The sequence below is a fragment of the Rhinolophus ferrumequinum genome, chromosome 12 (assembly GCF_004115265.2).
Source record: "Rhinolophus ferrumequinum isolate MPI-CBG mRhiFer1 chromosome 12, mRhiFer1_v1.p, whole genome shotgun sequence".
In the NCBI taxonomy this organism is placed as follows: domain Eukaryota; kingdom Metazoa; phylum Chordata; class Mammalia; order Chiroptera; family Rhinolophidae; genus Rhinolophus; species Rhinolophus ferrumequinum.
Window position 1 is genome coordinate 5,399,292 of NC_046295.1, and position 23,954 is coordinate 5,423,245.

At 39.4% G+C, this 23,954-nt stretch overlaps 1 protein-coding gene across 3 annotated transcripts in view; it reads right to left on the minus strand.

Annotated features, from left to right (window-relative positions):
* Positions 1–23,954, minus strand: part of SPIN1 (spindlin 1) — a 68,051-nt gene that overhangs the window by 13,736 nt on the left and 30,361 nt on the right. For all 3 annotated transcript variants that reach the window (XM_033122719.1, XM_033122717.1, XM_033122718.1), the window contains one exon: positions 13,360–13,408. In XM_033122719.1, coding sequence (XP_032978610.1) covers positions 13,360–13,408 — 49 coding nt within the window. The remainder of the gene's footprint in view (positions 1–13,359; positions 13,409–23,954) is intronic.

The following is a 23,954-nucleotide window of genomic DNA, read 5'->3' on the forward strand; positions in this document are numbered from 1 at the left end:
AAATACCCAGAACTACAATTTCTAGTTCATAAAGTAGTTTTATTTTTAATTTTTTCAGGAACCTCTAGTTTTCCATAGTGGCTGCACCAACAGTGCACGAAGGTTCCCTTTTCTCCACATCCTCGCCAGCACTTGTTTGTTGCTTTACTGATGATAGTCATCCTGACCAGAGTGAGGTGGTAACTCACTGTGGTTTTAATTTGCATTTCTCTGATGATTAGTGATGTTGAGCATCTTTTCATGTATCTATTGGCCATCTGTATGTCCTCTTTCGGGAAATGTATATTCAGGTCCTCTGCCCATTTTTTAATTGGATTTTATTTTATTTTTTTTGGTGTTCAGTTGTATGAGTTCTTTGTAAATTTTGGATATTAACGCTTTATCAGATGTATCATTGGAGAATATCCTCTCATTCAGTAGGCTGTCTTCCTTTTGCTGATGGTTTCCTTTGTTGTGCAAAAACTTTTTAGTCAGATATAGTCCCATTTGTTTACTTTTTGTAGTCCCATTTGCTTCCCTTGCACGAGGAAATAGATCAGAAAAAAATACCACCAAAAGCAATGTCAGTTTACTGCCTATGTTTTCTTCTAGGAGTTTTAGTTTCAGGCCTTGCACTGAAATCTTTAATGCATTTTGAGTTGATTCTTGTAAATGGTGTAAGAAAGTGATCCAGTTTCATTTTTTTTGCATGTATCTGTCGTTTTCACACCACCATTTATTGAATAGACTGTCTTTACCCCACTGTTCTTGCCTCCTTTGTCACAGTTTGGATGACCATCTAGGCGTGGGTTTATTTCTGGGCTCTCTATTCTGTTCCACTGATCTACGTGTCTGTTTTTATGCCAATGCCATGCTGTTCTGATTACTCTGGCCTTGCAGTATATAGTTTGATATCAGGTAGCATGATACCTCTAATTTTGTTCTTCTTTCTCAAGATTGCTTTGGCTTTTTGGGGTCTTTTGTGGTTCCATAAAATTTTAAGATTATCTGTTCTAGTTCTATGAAAAATGCCATTGGTATTTTGATAGGGATTGCACTGAATCTTTAGATTGCTTTGAGTAAGTAGTATGGCCATTTTAACAAGTTCATTCTTCCTATACATGAGCACGGTATATGCTTCCATTTATTTGTATCTCCAAGTTTTTCTTCAGTGTCTTAAAGTTTTCTGAGTACAGGTCTTTTACCCCCTTGGTTAAATTTATTTCTAGGCATTTTTTGGATACAATTACAAATGGGATTGTTTTCATTTCTCTGATTCATTGCAGGTGTATAAAAATGCAATCAATTTCTGAATATTAATTTTGTATCCTGCTACTTAACTAAGTTTATCAGTTAATAGTTATTTGGTGGAATCTTTAGGGTTCTCTACACATAATATGTCATCTGCAAATAATGAGTTTTATTTCTTCCTTTCCAATTTAGATGCTTTTTGTTTCATAAGCTGTGGTATTTAAAACTACAATTGTATATATTTTAAATAGACCCGTTTGGTGAATTTAGTAAATTTGGTGAAAAAGAAACAGGTTACAGCAACCCATCTGGGCTGCCTCGCTCAGGCCTGGAATTAGTTCAGACAGGCCTTTATCTAAGCAAGATGGAGAACACCATTTGGAGAACAAACCCTAAAGGAAAATTCCAGTCAGACTGGAAAAAGGTTCGCAAGGTTCTGTGCAGGACTGTGAGAAGAACAGAAAATGCTGGGCACGCTCCAGCCCTCAAGACTGCAAATAAATACCAGCAAAACTGCCTTCCAGGAAGACAGCGCCTGCGCTGAGGACACACTGCTGGGGACGACACCCTAAAAGAGCAGGGTAGGCTCGCAAGACAAAGAAAAGAGGAGGTTGAGAGGCTGAAGGGCAAAGCCCAAAGGAGGCGAACCGCAAAAGGTCTGATTCAGGAGACCACACAGAGGCTTGATTTTAAGTCTGCCAAGGAAAACAGAGAGCTGAGAGCTCTGCATAGAGGACAGCTGACCTGGAGTAGTCTCACCCTTTTCATGTACAGGAGACCAGGAGACAACTGTGCTGGGACCAACTCAGGATGACACTATAACAATCAGAATGAGAACCAACTGGCAATGGAGGCAGACCCAAAACATACATCCTCACGGTACAGGAAACTATCACCTAACTCAGACACACAACAAAGGCTATGAAAGAGGACCTGACTTCAGAAACAAGACAGCTACACAAGACATGAGGCAAATCAGGCACACTTCAGGAAACAAAGCAGCAATTTGAAAACTTTTCAGAAATGAAGACTAAATTAGAGGACGAGGAGAACAGAAACACAGGGCATGTAAAGGAAATAGATGATGAAAGAGAGACAGATGGGGCAAAAGATACAGAATTAAGAGATGATGACAGATATGAAATTCCAACTTCTATGTAAGAGGATATGTAAAATCAAATAAATGGAAAAGAATACTCAGTAATTCAAGAAAAAAGTCCTGGAATAAAAACTTAAATGTACAAATGCACCCCTGGAAAAACTGACCCAGAACTACTGACACTAAAACATTCTAGTAAAATAAATGAACTTTAAAGAAAATAACATCTCCAGGCATCCAGGCAAAAGAACTACATTATGTGTAAGGAAGAGAAAATCAGAATATGACAGCAACACTGTGTCACAAGACAATGGAATGACAAAATTAAGGTTCTCTCTCAGGAAAGAAAATGTGAGCCAAAGGTTTTATAATCAGCACCAAATTCTATACTGACCTCAAAGTAAAAGGCCACAGACAAAACTATGAATGTGTAAGAATCTGGGGAACACTGTTCTCACAGATGCTTCCCGCAAAAGTTACAGACAGGACAGGAGTTGCAGATAATCAAAGAACACCTGGAAGAGTTTCAGCAGAGGCCTAATAGGAAACCATGCAGATACATGTAACAGCAAAACAGGCATGGGGATAAGAGAAATAGAATACTATCTGTTATCTGCCCTGACAATCATTTTAACATATCACTCTGAAAACGGGAGGAAAGAATATGTAAAGTATGAAAACGGGAGGAAAGAATATGTAAAGTACAAACAACTTGCTGAACAAAAGGGTATTACAAGGAACAAACTACTTTACATTCAATGCAGAGAGGAAGGATAGAGCCAAGAGCTAAATTCAATATTGTTCACAGGAAGGAACCAATCTATATCACCAGAAAAAAAAAAGACTCTGCAATGTAAAACTTAGTGTAGAAAAAAAAGCTTAACGAAGCATTATCAAGTCTATAACTTCTAGCTACTAGTAATACTCAAACATAAGACAAAGGGAAATTCAAGACCTTTTCATATTCCGTGGGATTGCGCCACTACATCCACTGGCCTTCTGTGGAAAATGGCTGGTGACAGTGATTACATTTCTCCTTTAAAGTACGAGAATCATTTTTAGTATTATATTTTTCTTCAGAGACAATAATCTCTTCTTTTGATCTTTAGGCAGAAAGTCCTAGTGATTCATGCTGTATCCAGGATCAGGCTTCTTTCCCTAACCTCACTGAGGAAGTTATTTAGTCATATGCACCATTTTGTAATTCACATAGACATTATACTATTACTACCCAAGTTTCAAATACAGCATCTTCACTGATGAGGCAAAAAAGTGTTAATAAAAGTGAGCCTGAAGGGGGACTGCCCAGGCCTGCATCCCTTCCCCAAGAACAGCCCAGGCTCATCCCCTAGAAATAAATCAAGATGTCTAAACACTCCTAAAAAGAGGCGCTAAGACCCTAATTGGAGTAATCTGGTTTTGATGCCTGCACAAAATGTTGAAACCTGTCTTACTTGAACTCTACCCTCATTATAATACAATTAAAATAAAATGCACATTAAGGCTTGGCCCCCACTTAAGTTTTTCTGTATGCATTCTGGGTCACTAAGAGCATGCGCGCGCAGAAACTAGTTATATAACCAACATATGTTAATCAAATGACCTCAGTCACATCTCCTTAGCTATAAGCAAATTCACCTACCCTTTCCTATGTAAGAGCTAACCTAACGTTAGGCGCAGTTGTCTGCCCCAGCAACTTCTATGCTGGCATCTTTCTTCTTGAATAAAGTTACTTCCTTGTTCTCCTCATTTCTGGCCGAGTCTGTGCATTTCTTCACCTTTTGCAAACAATCAGGGGTTAATTCCAATGATGCAACATTCACCAGTATGATGGTTAATTTTACTTAATGTGTCAATTTGGCTGAGCCACAGTACTCAGGTATTTGGTCATTATTCTAGATTTTTTTCTGTGAAGGTAATTTTTGTAGAAAAACATGTTATGTCAGTAGACTGCCCTCCATAGTGTAGATGGGCCTCGTCCAATCAGTTGAAGACTTAAGAAAAAGTGTTCTCCCCCAGTGAAGAGGCTATTCTGCCTTGGGACTCCAGCTGCAACATCGACTCTTCCTTGGGTCTCTAATCTCTCTCTATATATTTACACCTACACACTTGCCACATGCATGCACACACTATTGGTTCTGTTTCTCTGGAGAAAATTGTCAACAACCAGAAAAAGATTCTATCCTAGACTCAGAGACATGACATTTCTACTACCTTGATTCTCAACAAAACCCATATAAACTTAGCAGTGAGAGCAGAAAAGGGCAACTGGCAGCCTCAGAGCAGTGATTTTCCAGCGCAGTCACTCAGCCTCTCCACACTCATTCGTTGCATTCTTCTGTGCTGTGCAGTTGGCTCCTGAAGAGGGAGATGCTTGACGCTCCTTTAATCGCATTTCAGAACAAGCTGCTTTCATCCCAGTCACCTCCAGTGATGGTCACAAGGCTCCCTCCTCCCTCTCCTGAGCTTTACAAGGGACTCAAACAGGGCCAGTAGGCACTCTCTTTCAAGTGGCTCCGGTATCCTTTAAGACACATGACCCTTTCTTTTGCATGGGTTTTATTTCCTCAACTTCTTTAAGGGAATTTTAACCACCTTTTGCTGTGGCATATATGCTTGCATCTAGTCTAACACTCAGTTTTGTGCTTATAATGCTTCCATTTCCTTACCCCTTTCTTCCTTTATCTGTACATTAGAATAAGGGAGGTTTCTCTGTACCAAATAAAGTTTCTAAAGAAAGCTACAGCTCTTTCTTACAGCAATTACTTCTAGTCTTACAGCAATTACTTCTAACTTCTGAAATACCAAATTTAAACTTAAACATACCTTTCACTTCCCCAGACCAAGCAAGACTAAAAACAAACAAAAAATTCTTTTAAAAAATAGTAAAAATTGTAAAAGCACATAGTAACCCCAATTACCCACTTTTACCACACTGCTGAAATTTAGGTTTTTGTTCCCAATTGTTATTTTTCATTTTGCTACTATCTTATTGCTTTTTCCTTAACGTTTTCATGCATTTTCTTATGTCTATTTTGTCTTTCGAGATGTAGCCTCTGGTCAATCAGACAGGATTCATACATGCAAACTCTAAATTCTTGCAAGCATCCAAATATTATTTTGCCTTCATCCATGAATACCCTAGGTGTACAAGTCAGGTTCTGAATCCCTTTCTGCTCAGCGCTTTTATTGGAAAAAACTACATTCATTTTCTTCTCTCTCCCAGTTACAGATAACAGATGCCAACCTAATCCTTGCTTCTTTGAGGGTAATCTGTTTTTCTCTTTGAGCTACTTTTAGAATTTTCCTTGTTCCTGGATTCTGAAATGTCACCAGAACGTGTGACACGTTTTTAATGAACCCTCACTAGCACTTGGTCAGTCTAGAGATTTGTGCAAAATCATCTTCCTCCTCCTGCCCCTTTGAAACTGTTAGACGCACGTTAGTTAGCACCTTCATTCAGATCTAGCCTCTGCCACTCAACTCCCACTCCTACTGTTCATCAAACAGTTTCCTTATCTCGAATAGTTGTTCTATTTAATGCTTCTGATACCTGAGGATAACCACTTCCTTTCCCGATCCCTCTATGAACTCTTTGGTGTGGGCCTTGTCTGTGTTAGGCCGGGAGCTGTCTGAGTGGTGGTGTTCTTCGTGCTTGCTAATTCCTGGTTTGCTCTCCTGTTCTACGTCTGAGTTTCTTTTGTGCTGCCAATGCTCCTTGGTAACTGATGATTCTTGATGCTCATATTTAAAATGCAAGACAAGACAGAGTGGAATCTGTGGCTGTGGTGTATTTTTTCAGGCCAAGTCGGGGTACTGGAGTCTGAGCAGTAAGTGCAGGTTCTGATAAGCAGCCATGACCAGGCAGTTGCAGAGCAGCTGGGAGTGATGAGAGGCTTAAGTCAGGAGAGGAAAGGCAAGCACCTGCTGCTCCACTGACACGCTGGTTTCTCGCCCATGACTTTGGCAACTGTGGCTGCCTTTGCTGTCTCTGACCTGGACTGGACGGTAGGGGTCTGGTGTGAACATTCAGTTTTGGAGGTCTTCCTTTTCAGCTCAGAATGGCTAAGAGTTCCTCAGCTCAGCTTAGTTTTTCTATAAATCTGTCCTCATCTGCTTCACATCTTCCAGAAATTTCTCAGTGTTCTACTCTGCTGGTGAAATGATCTTTCTGTATCAATAACAAGACTGAAAAATTTGAGGCGTTATTTAATGTAAAGTATAGTGAGGCATTACTTTCTATCTGCTTACAGAGCAAGTACAGCCCTCTGAGTAAACAAACTACCATGTTTTCCCAAAAATAAGACTATCTTATATTCATTTTTGGTCCAAAAAACGCATTAGGGCTTATGTTCAGGGGATGTCATCCTGAAACATCATGCTAGGGCTTATTTTCCAGTGAGGTCTTATTTTTGGGGAAACATGGTAGCACTCCACTGTCCCAGTAATTCCGTGTCTAGGAATTTATTGAAAGAAAATAATGGATGAGCACAATGATGGTAACAGTGATATTCTGAGCAGTGATCATAACGGGAAACTGGAAATAAAAAATGTTCAACAATAGGTCCCACTGATTCAATAGATAACAGTGTATTGACATGATAACTGCAAATCTACTAAAATCACGGAAAAGAATTTAAAGACATTTTAAAAAACCACAAATGAAGAAAATATGACATGGAAAGTTTTATACACACAATTATCCATGTAGATATGTAGAAAAGAGACTTCTAAAATATACATTAAGTTATTAACAGCTGTAACCCCTGGATGATGGCATTAGAAACAATTAGGTTGTCTTCTGTGTTTACCTATGTTTTCAAAATTTTCTACAATGACTTAAGCATTTCACATTTACAAGCAGATAAAATGCATTTTTAAATTTAATTACTGCTAAATTAATGCAATAAATGTCCCAGTCTTACAAGGATTTCTATGCAAAGACAGATATATAAAGACAGACGTAATTACACATTTTAATGTTATCAATTCCAAATTCTATTTCTATTGCCTTTTCTCAGTCAAGGGTAATTTCTACTTTTAGAACATCTACTTTTAAAACTAGTTCTAAAAGAAGATCTAATACACACATTATTTCTGTCCAATTTCTTTATTAAACAACTTATTTTCACTGAAAAGGTAGAGACAACAAAGATACTTTTCTTCCCAAAGAACACTGAAGGTAAAACGAGTAATTAGAATAATATATTACTTTTCAAAATCATTAGTTAAGCTTTTTTTTTTTTTTTTTAAGATTTTATTGGGTAAGGGGAACAGGACTTTATTGGGGAACATTGTGTACTTCCAGGACATTTTTCCAAGTCAAGTTGTTGTCCTTCAATCTTAGTTGCGGATGGAGGGTGCAGCTCAGCTCCAGGTCCAGCTGCCATTGCTAGTTGCAGGCTGCTAATTGCAGCCCACCATCCCTTGCGGGAGTCCAGGAATTGAACTGGCAACCTTGTGGTTGAGAGGATGTGCTCCAACCAACTGAGCCATCCCGGAGGCAGCTCAGCTCAAGGTGCCGTGTTCAATCTTAGTTGCAGGGGGCAGAGCCCACCATCCCTTGCGGGACTCGAGGAAACGGAACTGGCAACGTTGTGGTTGAGAGCCCACTGGCCCAGGTGGGAATCGAACCGGCAGCCTTTGGAGTTAAGAGCATGGAGCTCTAACCGCCTGAGCCACTGGGCCGGCCCTAGTCAAGCTTTTTAATTACTGGGCCTTGAATGCCCTTGCAGCCAAAGTTTACAAAGATTATTTTAAAATATATATTAAAATAGTAAATATTATTTAATTTTAAATGTAGAAATACGTAAGTTGTTAATTAAGTTCTACCAACTAGCATCTACTTGAAGACAAGGTTTAGTGTGTCCCTAAATAAAAGTAATACAGTAAGAATATCTAATACTAGGCAAATAGTGATAACTACTGAAGCTGGATGATAGGGATTCAGGATATGTTGCATACTACTCTAAAAGTTATATATTAAACAAGTTCTGACATTTTAACATCTAATTGCTAATTTAAAAAGAACAAGAAAAACTTTAATAAAAATTAAAGCTTACTTAGATGAAATAGTGTATACAGAAGTAAACAATAGCACATGTCAGATTACTGGAAGAAGGTATGAAAAGGGTACAAACACACTTTGGTCATCTCTAGACCGTGCAATCTAAGAGCAGCACAAACAGAAATGTGAGATTAACAATTTAAAGTAACTTTTTAATTTAAAACGAGGGCTCCTTGAACATGGTGATTTTGATTTATGTTCTCCCTGATATATGTATTTTTAACAGCCCTCAATCTCTTGACTTTCTTGGGAAAGCGTCTAAAATATTAACTATCACCTACCAGGTAGTCAACCAACAAACAGCAATATCGAACACAAACCCCAAGACACTGCATTCAACCGAGGTCCTCTGGAATTACAGCCAAGTGGAAACAACAGGCTGTATTCTATCATAACCCAAACGATTCAAAGATAAAAGTAGAAAAACCAGAATTAAACACCGGTCAACACTTTCCCTCCTTGTTTCTTTCTCCAGAAGCTATTTCTTAAAACAAATGTTCAAGGAAAAAAAATAATAAAGTGATTGCAAAGTATGTGGCTTCATTAGGCTTGAACTGGTATTTGTCCTCATGGCTAAGAACACCTTTTCTTAAGAGTTGTGACGGGAATAAGTGGTGACCAAGAACACAGCATCTGACCACCTTTCGTTGCTGTAACTGTGTATACTAACTTCCACACAACTCGACTTAGTTCTCTGACGTGCCTAAGATACCAGCCCTGATGATGGCTTGGGCCAGCACTTCTCACACACTCTGGCATGCATCCATCACCCGAAGAGATGCTGAAAGAAGGGTCTGATTCCACCGCCAGGTGTGGAGAGGGACCAAAGGCTCTCGAACAAGCTCCAAGTGCTCTGCTCCTGCTGACTCAGGCACCACAGCCGGGCAGCACTGATTCAGAACCAATCCTAATTTCTATGCATCCATATTCCCAAAAGGAAAAACTGAGAGTGTGGCAGACATTTACCTACTTTCCTCAATACTTCAAATAAGTTCTGAAAATACCATTCTAATTATTTTGTCATCAAGAAAAGAAATCCTGTGATGGAAGACCTTTCGTCTTTTATCCTAGACTCCCTTAATGACTTAAATTGACCACTATTCCCATCGGTAGTTAAATATCTTATTTTGGTGGCCATACTTGTTACATTATCAACTATCACAATTCTACTATGAGCCATACCTGTCACACACTATGTAGTTTTTTATATGAATTAATTACTGACACTCTTTCCTTATTTTATTTAGCATTGTGATATAAAAGCAGTTCCTTACTGTGTTCCAGCAGATTTCAGAAGAAAAAATTTGATTAAATCAAAATAATTGTTTTTTTGCAAGATGCACACCAGCAAATAAAGAGGGGGAGAAAAACTGCTTTTCTGATACTTGTTGCTTGATAAAAGTTCTGTAACTGATACCGTCATTTCCCAGCTTCAAGTGACAATACAAAAACAGGATAGAGAAAGAAATCAAGTTTTCCATCCCAATCACTAAGGTTTCTTTCATTATTTAGTCTACAGTTTACCCTGAGAATACCTGAGACGTCCAAATGCCCTGAGGGTCTCCCACAGTGCTATCCACTTTCACTGGGATGAGGAAGAGCTACTGCAAGTTGATTAAAAAGTATTACATGTTTTGAACAATTGAAGACCGTTAATACCATGTTTGATTTAGACGCCCACTCTAACAGTTATCTGGTTTGTGTGCTTATGACTCAAAGGTCACATTTTTCACATATGAGACAACAAAGCATGCAGTTCAAGAAATATGGTGTGGTACTGAATATGGGTTCCAGAAACAGAATGTTTCTTAGTTGTATGAACTCAGAGAAGTTACTTAACCTCCCTGTGCATAGAAGGAGGGCTCATGGTTCCTACTTGAGGGATGCCATGAAAACTACATGAAAGCACAGCAGGTATATGAGAAGGAGGGGGAGAACGACAATCTTTGTCAGTGACTAGCATTTATGACTTACAAAAGGGAAGAAAAACATTCCCTGGAAATACCTCTACGTGTATAACAGTAGTGTATAACAGTAATAGCTCCTGTCCATTTTCTAAATATCTGTTAGTAAGAAATAGACCAAAGACCAATCTCGCCCTCCAACAGTACCCTGAAATGGAAACCTATCCACTATTCAAATCAGGGAGAAAAAAATAAAGATTTACATTTGAAAACCAAAACAACAAACCTCTACAGCTAAATTCACCTTAGACTCCCCCTCAACTGTACTTTCCCTTCCGATGGAACTTTCCATGCAGACTCATTTCCCAACCTCCCGGGAAGATGGGAAACACTTGTCCACCAGCTTGTCCCCCAAACACAGCAAGGGGTAGGCCTGCGGGGAGGTACATAACTTTTTTTCTACTTACTTTAAAAACAAAAACACGACCCAGCTACATAAGGATTCTGGGTGCAGAGGCACTACTCCAGCACCGCAAACCCGATTCCCTGAAAACCCGATTCCCACCGCAAACCCGATTCTCCTTCCACGCACAGGGCAGGAGTTCCACCCTCCGGACAAGGGCTCTGCTGCACTCGTCTGCTGGGCATTCCTGTAACTCTCTCTCAAGCAAGCAGAGGTGTCTGCATGTGAGGTTACTGCTCAGCTCCCCTGTGCCAACAAGAGCAGTGAGGCAGGCAAGGGGAGGCTCCAGCTCTGCTTCTCTATGAACATTTCATTTGCAGAAAGCATTACATGTTGAAAGCTGAAAGTCCTGGGGTTCTAGTCCAAAACTGTGATTTTAGCCACGAGGAAGCCGAGCACCAGGCCGGCGAAGGAACCCACTACTGCGTCCCTATGATTCCCATGTCAAAGTCAGCTCCTGGGTGGAGGCCTCTCCACCAGCACCGCCCAACCTACCTACCCCTCCAAAGGCCACCATTGGTAAAATGGGGAGACTTGTTTCGGGTCTTTTTTTCCACTCCACCTACCTTTGTACAGTGGTACCTCGGTTTTCGAACGTAATCCGTTCCGAAGACCGTTTGAGTTCTGAAACATTCGAAAACTGAGGCACAGTTTCCCCATAGAAAGTAATGCAAAATGGATTAATCCATTCCAGACCTTTAAAATCAACCCCTAAAACTGCAAATTTAGCATGAATTTTACTATCTAATGACGCCATAGATCCCTAAATTTTATGGCGTTCGTAAACCGTAATGTTTATCAACCGAGACGGTGAAAAACCAAGGTACCACTGTATTTATTCGCATTGAGATGAGAAAAAAACAGGAAAATGATGGATACTTTTCTTTTCAACTTCTCCCCTTTGGTACACAGTAACATGTTCACAGCTTCTTAGTCTGTGAGACGAGCACTATTAAAGCACTAGATGGAGTCCCCACATCACAGAACATCCAGATGGGAGACCCTTTTAGCTGGCACACACATGAACTGCAAAACTTAATAGGCATGTGTTTATTCCTAGTGCTTTAGGGGAAAAAAATATAACTAATACAAAAAAGCCATGAGTTAATGAACAATATAGCTTAGGATGAGGCACATGAAATACAGTAACAGGCCCAAGAACTCAGATCCATGAGTGCCTGAAATCCTATCTAGAAATTTGTAAAAACAGATAAAAAATGTACATTACACCCTCAAAGCCACTTATTTTAACCAAAGTGGCAAAATCTATTTTGCATTAACTGTTCTGTTCTTGCAAATTTAACATGTCATTTGCTTTTATTCCCCACTGTATTTGGCTTTTCATCGCCACCTTTTATTTGTGCCAAGAAATGGTAATGGTAATTTACCACTTATGGTAATGGTATGATGATGAGTGGAGACATGTTACATCAGTTATCAGATCACCGGGTATGGCAGAGCCATGAGGGTGATGGGAAATGAAATGAAATTTGAGAAGCACTTTACCAACCTCAGGGACACAAGAGCACACTTACCTTCACATTTTTACTTTCCAGGTCATTTTGTGACCTGAGTTATCACAAACATTTATATTATGTATTCATGTATTCATTTAAATGGACACAGGTTTGCTTTCATCACCAACCATTACTAAAAGGCACTATCTTTCATGCAGACCTTCCGTAAGAGCCCAGAGCCCTCTCTCACACTCTTCAACCTCTATGGTGCAAGGAAAATAACTGCTGTAACGAGAGGCTCAGGAGGTACTAGGTACAGAAGGGTCTCTTCCATATTTAACAAGCCACAATTAAGATTCGTGCTATCAGAATTGATTTGTTACAAGGGATTCCATAGTGCAGTAGCAGTCACCAGTACTGGTTGGTAGTTGTGGAATCCATTAAATACAATACAGTACAGATGGATATTATTATTTAAGACAGTATCTCAATTTTCTCCTTGGACAATTGCGTTACATGCAAAACAATTCTAGAGAGGAAAAAAGTGACTTCTGTAGCCTGGTACCTATAGAATTTAGGACTTCTAACTTATTTGTCACTTAAAATACATGGCTATTTTATTATCTTTCAACACGCATATGCTTCCTCTAAATTACAAGCTCTTCATTCATCTGAAAACGTTATAAAGCAGTGTGTGTGCAGGCAGTGCACTGGCCAGGCCCTCGAACACGAGCTATGGTCTCTGTCCACAAGGAGCTCCTAGTCCAGCAGCGGATCCAAGAGCCAGAGAGGGATGTGAGGGCCAAGAGTGTGGAGCCCTTCCAAGGAGAGGGGCGGAGGTTCACCAGGAGCCTGCCACAGCTGACACTTCATCCAGCCATCCAGCTCCCATCAAGCCAGAGGGGAAACCATGGCCCAGGGGCTTCTAAAGGCTGAAGGACAGAACTAGGCTCACTGAGGCCAGGCACAGACAGGGAATGTACAGGGCCGTGGTCCACACCAATACTCAGGGTGCAGTGAGGCTGTGTGAGCAGGACCTCCTCACTCCAGGGGAGAGGGCCTCACAGGGGCCACTTCATACCCCACGTCACCACAGGCCACGATCTGCTATCTTAAAAGCCAGTTTCAGAATAGCTTACTTGTGGGACGTTCTCTTCTTCATCATGCTTGCAGATACACCAGCATGGCCTAAAAGAGAAGTGAGTATAAGTCAATGAAAACTGGATAAAAAAGCAGTTCAAACTCAAGAAAAATATTAACTTACAAAAACTGCCATAGAAAGCATGAGATGAGAATAAAATGTAAACGGCCAACATGTGGGAAAGCCATTTGTTTACTGAACTTTCAAAAAGGAGACCTAAGGGATTCTGGGAACATAAAATGACGGGAAAACAGTTCAGTTTTCCAAATTGGCCATAAAACACCAAACCCAAATCATGTGGACAAAAACTGCAATAAAAAAAGTGACAATCCTAACCATAAAGTACTAAAAGTTACAGAACCTGTCTTCCTGCCAGAAACAACTAAAAATCGGGACAAAGATATGCAACATTGAGGTCCAGACATTGAGAGGATGAGCAGCACAGGACTACGGGACCAGGGAACAGAAAGCCGTGCGAGTATCCTGCATCAACCCAAACTGTGTTCCAAACAACTGTGGAGGAAGCTGTGTGAAACCAAGAACGTTGTAGCTGTGCTCAGTTGAGTCAGGCTGGAGGTACCTGGGAGTTGCGGGCAGTGCTGGCAATGAGCGGATCTCAGACGAGGATCCAAACACAGTGGGGGGTGTGGGGGGATGGAGGGTTAAAGTCTTTAGCTAGATAACAACATGCAAAGGCATGAAGGTCGTTCAAAGTCCACCTAGCCACTCTTTGAAGCCAAGGGGGCAGACAGTAAAAACCAAAAGGTGCCCCTTAGCAGGAAGACTGAAGTAGCCCTAAGAAAAAGAGCCACAGACCCATCCTGGCATCTGCTTCCAAAACAAACTCCAACATTCCGTAAAAGACATCAACAAAAGCTCAACGCTCTACAACACATTTAAAATATCCAACTCCCCAACAAAAATTACTAGACATGCAGAACAGCAGTAGACTGTAACTCTATAACCAAGGGGGTTATGAGCAAGACAATGTAATTAGCAGGCAAAAAGGTGAAAAGAACTATAATATACTCAAATATTTCAAATATTTAAAAGACACTTAAAATTTTAAAAAGGGATAGAAAAACAATGAAACTGGTGAAAAATACATGATCTGAAATTAAAAAAAAAAGCTCTGAATGTGATTAATAGCAGATTAGACCCCCACAGATAAAAAGATCAGTGAACCTGAGATGTTGTAATACAAAGTATTAAAAATGGAACAAAAAGGAAAAAACTGGGAAAGTAACGTCCTCAGTGCCCTGAAGACCATATAACATAAATGAAATTGGATTACTCCACAAAAGAGAGGACAGAAGGGTATGGGGGAAAAAATCTGAAAAACCAACAGCGGAAAGTTTTCCAGATGTGGTAAGTATACAACCATGTAGCCCCAAAGATAAATACAGCCAAAGTAGGATAAAAACAAGGAAAATCATGCCAAGGCACATCCAAATTTCTGGAAACAACTGACAAAGAAAGTATTTTTAAAACAGCCAAAGAATAAAAGACGCATGAAATATAGGGAAACAGAAAATACTGGTTCCAAATTTGTTGTCAGAAACAATGTAAGCCAGAGACAGTGCACTAAATCTTTAAGGTGCTGCAAAAATAACAAAGCAACCTACTTGGGAACTGAGCATACCTTACTCAGCAAAAATACCTTCCAATCCGAACAATGACAACATATTAAATGTAAATAGTCTCAACGCAGCAATTAATAGACCATATAACAATATAAAACAGGAAGATACAATACCAAACAAATTAACTTCAGAATAGTTATCGAGCATCAGAAAGGAAATTTAAAAAATGATAAAAAGGGTCAATGAATCAAGAAGCCATAACAATCTTAAATGTATGTGAACCTAATTACAGAATACTGAAATACATGGAGCAAAAACTGACAGAATGAACAAGAAAAAGCGACATATCCTTCATTTTGAGATTCGAACTCTTCTCTCAGTAGTTAATAGAACGAGTGGGTAGAAAATCAGGAAAGATATAGAAAACCTGAAAATCACAAGCAGCCAATTTGAATTAGTTGGTATGTATAGAGTGCTAACCTAATACTGCCAAAAACAAACATTTTCCCCAAGTTTCCACGGGACATCCACCCAGATGCACCATGACACTCAGATGCAAACCCTCAGTACACTTAAAACAACATGCAATCATATGGAGTATGTTCTCTGACCACATCAGAATTAAACTAGAAAGAAATAATAAGCATTTGGAAAGACCCCAGTATTGAAAATTAAACAACCACCTTCTAAAAACTCAGTTCAAACACAGAATCGCAATTAAAATTCAACTATTTTGAACTAAAAATGAAAACACAATCTATCAAAATCTGTGGAATACAGCAAAAGCAGTACTTACCCTATTAATCAAAATTCACTAAATAACAGGAATATAAAGAAAACAAAGAAAGGACTTTTTACCATAAATTCAGAACAGAGGATCCCCTGGGCTGAGAAGGAAGGCTTCTGGGTTATCTGCAAAATTCTCTCTCCTTGGCCTTTTATTAAAGTGTCCACTTCTTAAACACAAAATTTCTGTACTATTGTTACATTTAAAATCTTAAGAAGTTAACTGAGAAAGGAGCTATGCGGTGCCTTGTCTACGTGAGACTGTCCGTTCTAGTGCCGAGATAAAGACAGCACAACACGGCCCTGCTGCTGACAGAGCCGTGCTCATCCCCTTTCCCCCAGCCATGGACTCAAACAAGTGGGCAGCTCGTAGATGAAGATAAGGTACAGACAGAGGGCAAGCAAATCTACCCGAAGCATCCCTGAACGTGTTTAGCTTCAAGCGGATGAGGAGGTAACGAACGCAAAAGCTTAACTACAGGATTCAGCCAAGTTCTCCTGTCAGCGCACGAGGCATGAGGACCCCTTCCCACCCTTCCCACACTGAACACACAAGGAAAGGGCAGAAGACTAGCATTTGCTGTGCCCTCAGCGTAACAGCCATGCCCCCATCCCTGCATCCTAGACAAAGCTTATCAGGCCTGACACATCCCCATTTAGAGTGTACCATGGCAGAAACAATCTTCTACTGACCACTCAAGAAAAGGTAAGCCATTCGTAATTCCCCCTTAATTTTTAAGTATGAACAGACAAACCATGATCAACCCTTTATATCACTAAGCACATAAAAAAGCCACATCAAGACTGCTGGGAAGGCCAGAGAGGCCAAAAAAGCAGGTCCCACACCCATGGTGTGGGGATGTGGCGACTAAAAATTGCAAGGGACATCTGGGGCTGGGGAGGTCCCCACCCCAAGCAGCGAGGGGTCACGGCCCCACACTGGGAGCCCAAGACACCAGTGCTGGGAGTACCCATAACATCTAGCTGTGAAAATCAGCAGGAGATTGGGAAGACAAAGGGCTGTAGGAGATCAAAACATGTTGCTCTTAAAGGGCCAGTGCACACTCATGTCCTTACAAATTCATTCACTGCTCTAAGCTCCAGCGCAGGGGCAGCAGTGGCTCAATCACCACCAGGGAAACATGAAGCGATGAACTGAACTAACTAACTTCAGGGTGAAGGCTGGAGCAGCAGGATTCAGGGCAACTCTCTTCCAGGGACCAAAGTGCTGGCAGGAGCCAAATCTGTGCTCTCCATTAACTTGGTTAACACTGCTTGCCACCCCCGTCCACTAACCCCAGTGATTCCCGGAGACTCCACCCCACCCAACTCATTTCTCTGGCCCAAGCCTCTTCCAGAGGCAGCCTGCCTGTGTACTTTCCCAAAATCTTTCAAAATTCCACAAGCCTCAAATAAGCAGTGGCCACCTCAGCGTGCCCTGTAGCTCTTGCTAAGCTGATGCATGTCCAGCACAAGTGGCAACCGGTCACAACATGCACTGTAACTCCGAACAGGTGACCCCAAGCCTGGCATAAGTGGTGGCCAGTCTTGACCTGAAACGTAGCTTTAACTAAGTGGCCACAAGCCCAGCACAAGTGGCAGCTCGCATCATGGTACCCACCAAAGGGTCCCAAACCCAGCCCTAGTGGCAGCCGGCCTCAGTTCATAGCATAGCCTCTCCCAAGCGCCTCAAAGCCAAGAACAGACAATAACCAACCACAGATCACTTTGTAACTCCTACCAAGGGGCCACAAGCATGGCACAAGCTGCAGCTGACCTTGGCCTTCACTGGAGTCCCTCCCAAGAGGCTCCAGTCCCAAAACACCTGGTAGCCAGCTTCAGACCACACCAGAGCTCCATCAAACCAGCTCCAAAAGACACATCCAAAGGGCAGACTCAGCTAGCATCAGAGCCCCACTACAGCAAATCCTCCTCCATAAGAAGTCAGGCCCCTTACAACAGCTATAGTCACAGCCAGCCCGCACAGCCAGTCAGCCTGAGGGTCAGTCCCACCCACTGACATGCCAACAGCAATTGAGGCCCAACTATTACAGGAGGGCACACACAACCCACAAAGGGGACAATCTGGAACACAGGGTTCAGGTCACCAGGGGGACTGTACCACTAGGCCTCATAGGACACCTACTATTAAAGGTCACTCTGCCAAGACGGAGACATGGCAGATCTACCTACTACATAATAACAAATAAAGGAGTCAGTCAAAATGATGCGACAAAGAAACATGCCCCAAATGAAATAGGGCAAAATTCTAGGGGAAAAAACTACACAAAATGTAGACAAGCAATCTACAGACATCACAACAGTGGTTATGAGGGCACTCAATGAACTTATGGGAAGAATAGATGTCCTCAGTGAGAACTTCAACAACAAGATAGGAAACATAAAATTGGAAATAGAAAACATAAGAAAAAGTCAGAAATGAAGAATACAATAACTAAATGAATAATACACTAGAGGGAATCAACAGTAGATTAAAGAAGGGAATCGAACCAGCAATCTGGATGACAAAGTGGCAGGAAAGACCCAATCAAAACAACAAAAAGAAAAAAGAATTTTATAAAATGAGGACAATTTCAGGGACCTCTAAGACAATGTCAAACGCAACAACATTGCATCACGGGGGTCCCAGAAGGAAAAGAGAAAGGGATGGAAAACCTATTTAAAGAAATAACGACTGAAAACTTCCCTAATCTGGTGAAGGAAATAGACATACAAGTTCAGGCAGCACAGAGAGTCCCAAACAAGATGAAACCAAAGAAGTCTGCTCCAAGACACATAACTAAAATGCCGAAAGTTAAAGACAAGGAGAGAATCTTAAAAGTAGCAAGAGAAAACTAGTTACATACAAGAGAGCTCCAGTAAGACTACAAGATGATTTTTCAACAGAAACTTTGCAAGCCATAAAGAAATGGCACAAAATATTCAAAGCGATGAAAGGTGAACACATACACCCAAGATTACCCAGCAAGGCTATCATTTAAAATCAAATAAGAGATAAAGAGTTTCCTAGACAAGAAAGTTGTTCGTGACAACTAAACCAGCATTACAAGAAACGTTAAAGGGACTTATACACTTAGTAAAAGATGTGGATCAACCAGCTATAAAACTAGTACAAAGGATGAAACACAAAAATAGGAAGATCAGGGGTAATTCCAACAATAAATTAAAGGATACACACGTACACAAAATAAATAAAAAATCATGACGAAACCATAAATGTTCAGGGGGTGAATAAAAATTGTAGTTAAGTTTAATATATTCACACTTGTGTTACCGTCAACTTTAAGTAGACTGCTATAAACATAGCCTGTATACAGGAAGCACATGGTAACCACAAACCAAAAATTTATAAGAATATACAGTAAAAGAATCCAAACACAACACTACAAAAAGTCATGTACATACAAAAGAGAAAAAGAGAATAAGAAAGGAACAGAGAAGAACTACAAAAACAATCAAGAAATAATATAATGACAATAACTATGTACCTATCAATAATTACTTTAAATGTAAATGGACTAAATGTTCCAATCAAAAGACATAAGGTGGCTGAATGGATTAAAAAAACACCACCTGTATATATGCTGCCTACAAGAGACCCAATATCAAGAGACACACAGACTAAAAGTAAGTGGGTGGAAAAAGATATTTCATGCAAATAGAAGCAAAAAAATAAAAAGCGGAGACAGCAAAACTTGTATCAGACAAAATACTTTATGAACAAAGACTATAATAAAAGACAAAGAGGGACATTTTGTAATAATAAAGGGATCAAATTCACAAGAATTTAACTCTTGTAAACATCTATGCACCCAATATCGGAGGGTATATATATATGTGTGTATATATATATATATATATATATATATATATGTATATATGTATATATATATATATGTGTGTATATATATATATGCTGAAGCAAATACTGATGGGACACAAGAAAGAGACAAACAGTAAGACAATAATAGTCAGGGGACTTTAACACCCCATTGACATATGTAGCTTTTGTCTGTTAGCTTTTTGTTCCCTCACATTAGAGACTGCATGTGAGGTGCCGGTTAGCTTAGGGTTAAGAAAATTCTCCCTCATCTCATTCCAGGCAGGGGAGATATGAGGTGATGAAGAGTCTTTTTGTGTTTTGCCTGCATCAGATGAGGTGAAGAAGTAACTAAGTTATATCAGAATGACGTGCCAGGCACATTGCCAGGCTTTCGAAGGCCTTGGGCTGATGGTCCCAGGCAAGAACAATAAGTATTGTTTGTCCGAATGAATGAACTGGCCCTTCAGCTGGATAAACAATATTCTTATCACAGTAACTACCGAACCCTCCCGGAACTGGCCATTCCCTGAGAGGGAGGTAGGAACAAGGAGGTTGGCTCTAAGGTACATCTGAAAAAATATATATGACAGACCTCAGTCGGCACTGTAGTTTCGTCATTTGTCATTGGTGATTCTTCATTCTAACGTTTTGGAAACATGTATGCAACATGCAGCTTACAACATCAGGAGATGCCCCAACTTCCAGGCACGGATCTGGGGAGGTCTGGCTGGTTCCCCACCTCTTCAGTGTTGTTCCCCACTGTTAGCCTTCTTAAGAACTTGTTAGCATTTTGAAAACTTGTATACAGCTTGCAGCTTGTAACATCAGGAGACGCCCTAACTTCCAGCAACAATAACAGCAATGGCAGCAACAACAGCAACAGCAACAACATTCTTGAGAACTTGACATTTTGAAACCTTGAATGCAGCTTGCAGCATCAGGAGATGCCCTAACTTCCAACAACAACGGCAACAGCAGCAGCATTCCTGGGAACTTGTTAGCATTTTGGAAACTTGTATGCAGCTTGCAGCATCAGAAGCTGCTTTAGTTTTTCAGCCACGGACCTGACAAGGTTTTGATTCCTGATCTTTCCACTGTTGTTTCCCCACAGTTTGGTGAGCTTTTGGCATCTACTGTAATAGTTGCTATCCTATGGAGTTTATTACTGCATTTAAATACTCCTTATTGATGTTATTTGTGTATTCAGCCAAGTGATTTTTGATCAATAGTAAACATATGTTGGGATCTCTTAAACTTATATGTGTACTCCTTTGACGTGACATTGGTATCAATGTGTATAGTTTAGTCTTAACCACCTTTACTTTCTGTCATCAGCACATTCTATTAATTGCCTTTGTCTTTTGCTATTGCATGTTGCTAAATAAATTGATTAGATATTGCTAAATAAATCAATTAGTCCCACTCTAGCGTGTGCTCCTCTTTCTTTTCCCTGCTCATCGTTACAACATAGATCTTTCAGACAAAAAAAATCAAAAAGGAAACAGCAACCTTAAATGACACCTTAGACCAGATGAATTGAATTGGTATTTTTAGAGTATTCCACCTCAAAGCAGTATATATTCTTTTCAGAATATGCAAATGGAGTATTTTTTCAAGACAGACCACATATTAGGCCATCAAACGAGTCTTAATAAGTTTAAGAAGACCGAAATCACATCAAGCATGTTGTCGGACAACAACTGTATGAAACTAGCAATCAATTACAAGAAAAAAACTGGAAAATACACAAAACACAAGGAGGATAAAAAACATGCTATTAAACGATGAATGGGTTAATGAGATCAAGGAAGAAAACAAAAGGTACCTGAGACAAATGAAAAGGAAAACACTATGACCCACAATCTATGGAACATAATAAAAACAATCCTCAGAGGGAAATTCATAGCCATACAGGCCTAACTCAAGAAACAAGAAAAATCTCAAATAAACAATCTAATCCTACACCTAAAGGAAGTAGAAAAGGAACATCAAACAAAGCCCAAAGTGAGCAGCTGGAAGGAAATAAAGATTAGAGTGGAAATAAATAAGGTATTAAAAAAATACAAAAAAAAAAAAAAAATCAATAAAGCCAAGAACTGTTTCTTTGAAAAAACAGACAAAATTGATAAACCTTTAACCTGATTCATAAAGAAAAAAAGAGAGCACCCAAATAAATAAAATCAGAAATGAAAGAGGAGATGTGACAATCGACACCACAGAAATACAAAAGATTATTTTAAAAAAAGTACTAAGGAGAATTATATGCCAACAACAAATTGGATAATCTGGAAAAAATGTATGAAGTCCTTGAAACATACAATCTTCCAGACTTAATCATGACAAAACAGAAAATCTGAACAGACCAATTACCACTAACAAAATTGAATCAGTAATCAAAAACTCCCCACAAATAAAAGTCCTGGATAAGATGGCTTCATAGGTGAATTTTACCAAACATTTAATGAAAAATTAACACCTATCCTTCTCAAGTTATTCCAAAAAACTTCAAGAGGATAGAAGGTTCCCAACCTCATTTTACGAGGCCATCATTACCCTGATTCCAAAGCCTGACAATTACAAAGAAAAAAAAAATTACAGGCCAATATCCCTGATGAATATAAATGCAAAAATCCTCAACAAAATATTAGCCAAGTGAATTCAGCAACATCCTAAAAAGATCACACACCATGATCAAGTGGGATTTATTTCAGGGATGCAAGACTAGTTTGATATCTGCAAATTAATTAATATAATACACCACATAAACAAAAGGAAGGATAAAACCATATGATCATATCAATAGATGTCAAAGCAGCATTTGACAAAATCCAGCATCCATTTATGATAAAAACTCTCAGCAAAGTGGGAATAGAGGGAACGTACCTCAAGATAATAAAGGCCATATATGACAAACCGCCGGCTAATATAATACTCAACGGTGAAAAGCTAAAACCGTTTTCCTTAAGATCAGGAACAAGACAAGGATGTCCACTTTCACCACTTTTATTCAACATAGTACTGGAAGTCCTAGCCACAGCAATCAGACAAGAAAAATATATAAAAGGCATCCAAATTGAAAAGGAAGAAGTAAAACTGTTTGCAGATGACATGATGATATACAGAGAGAAAACTAAAGATTCCACCAAAATACTATTAGAACTGATATATGAATTCAGTAAAGTAGCAATATACAAAATTAATATTCAGAAATCAGTTACATTTTATACACCAATAACAAAGTATAAGAAAGATAAATTTAGATAATACCATTTACAATTGCATTAAAAAAAAAACCTAGGAATAAATCTGACCAAGGAAGTAAACAACTTACACTCAGAAAATTGTAAACTACTGAAGAGAGAAATTGAAGGAGATACAAATAAACGGAAGCATATACAATGCTCATTGATAGGAAGAATTAACATTAAAATGTCCATAATACCCAAAGCAATCTATAGACACAGTGCGATCCCTATCAAAATACCAGTGGCATTTTTCACAGAATTCAAACCAAATAATCCTAAAATTTATACAGAACTACAAAATATCCCACATAGCCAAAGCAATTTTGATAAAGGGGAACAAAGTTGAAGGTATCACGCTACCTGATATCAAACTATACTACAAGGATACAGTAATCAAAACAGTGTTGTCCTGGTATAAAAACATACACATAGATCAATGGAACAGAATAAAGCCCAGAAATAAACCCACGGCCCATATGGTCAATCTATGACAAAGGAGACAAGCCTACAAATAAAATGGGGTAAAGACAGTCTCTTCAATAAATGGTATTGGGAAAACTGGACAGAAACATGCAGAAAAATGAAACTAGATCACGTCCTTATAATATACAAAGGATAAACTCAAATGGATTAAAGCCTTCAATGTAAGACCTGAAACTATAAAACTCCTATAAGAAAACATAGGCAGTAAATTCTTTGACATTTCTGTTAGCAATATCTTTTGGGACATATTTCCTCAGGCAAGGGAAACAAAAGAAAAGGTAAACTAAAAACTTTTTGCACAGTGAAGGAAACCAGCCAAAACAAACAAACAAACAAAAGACAGCCTACTGAATTGGAAGATATTTGCAAATGATACATCCAATAACAGGTTAATATCCAAAATATATAAGGAACTCATACAGCTTCACACACACAGGAAAAAAAAAATCCAATTAAAAATGGACAGAGGACCTGAATAGACATTTCTCCAAGAAGGACATACAGATGGCCAATAGACATATGAAAAAATGCTCAACATCACTAATCATCAGGGAAATGCAAATTAAAATCACAATGAGATACCACCTTCACACCTGTCAAAAAAGCTATCGTCAATAAAACAAACAAGTGTTGGCAAGGACACAGAGAAAAG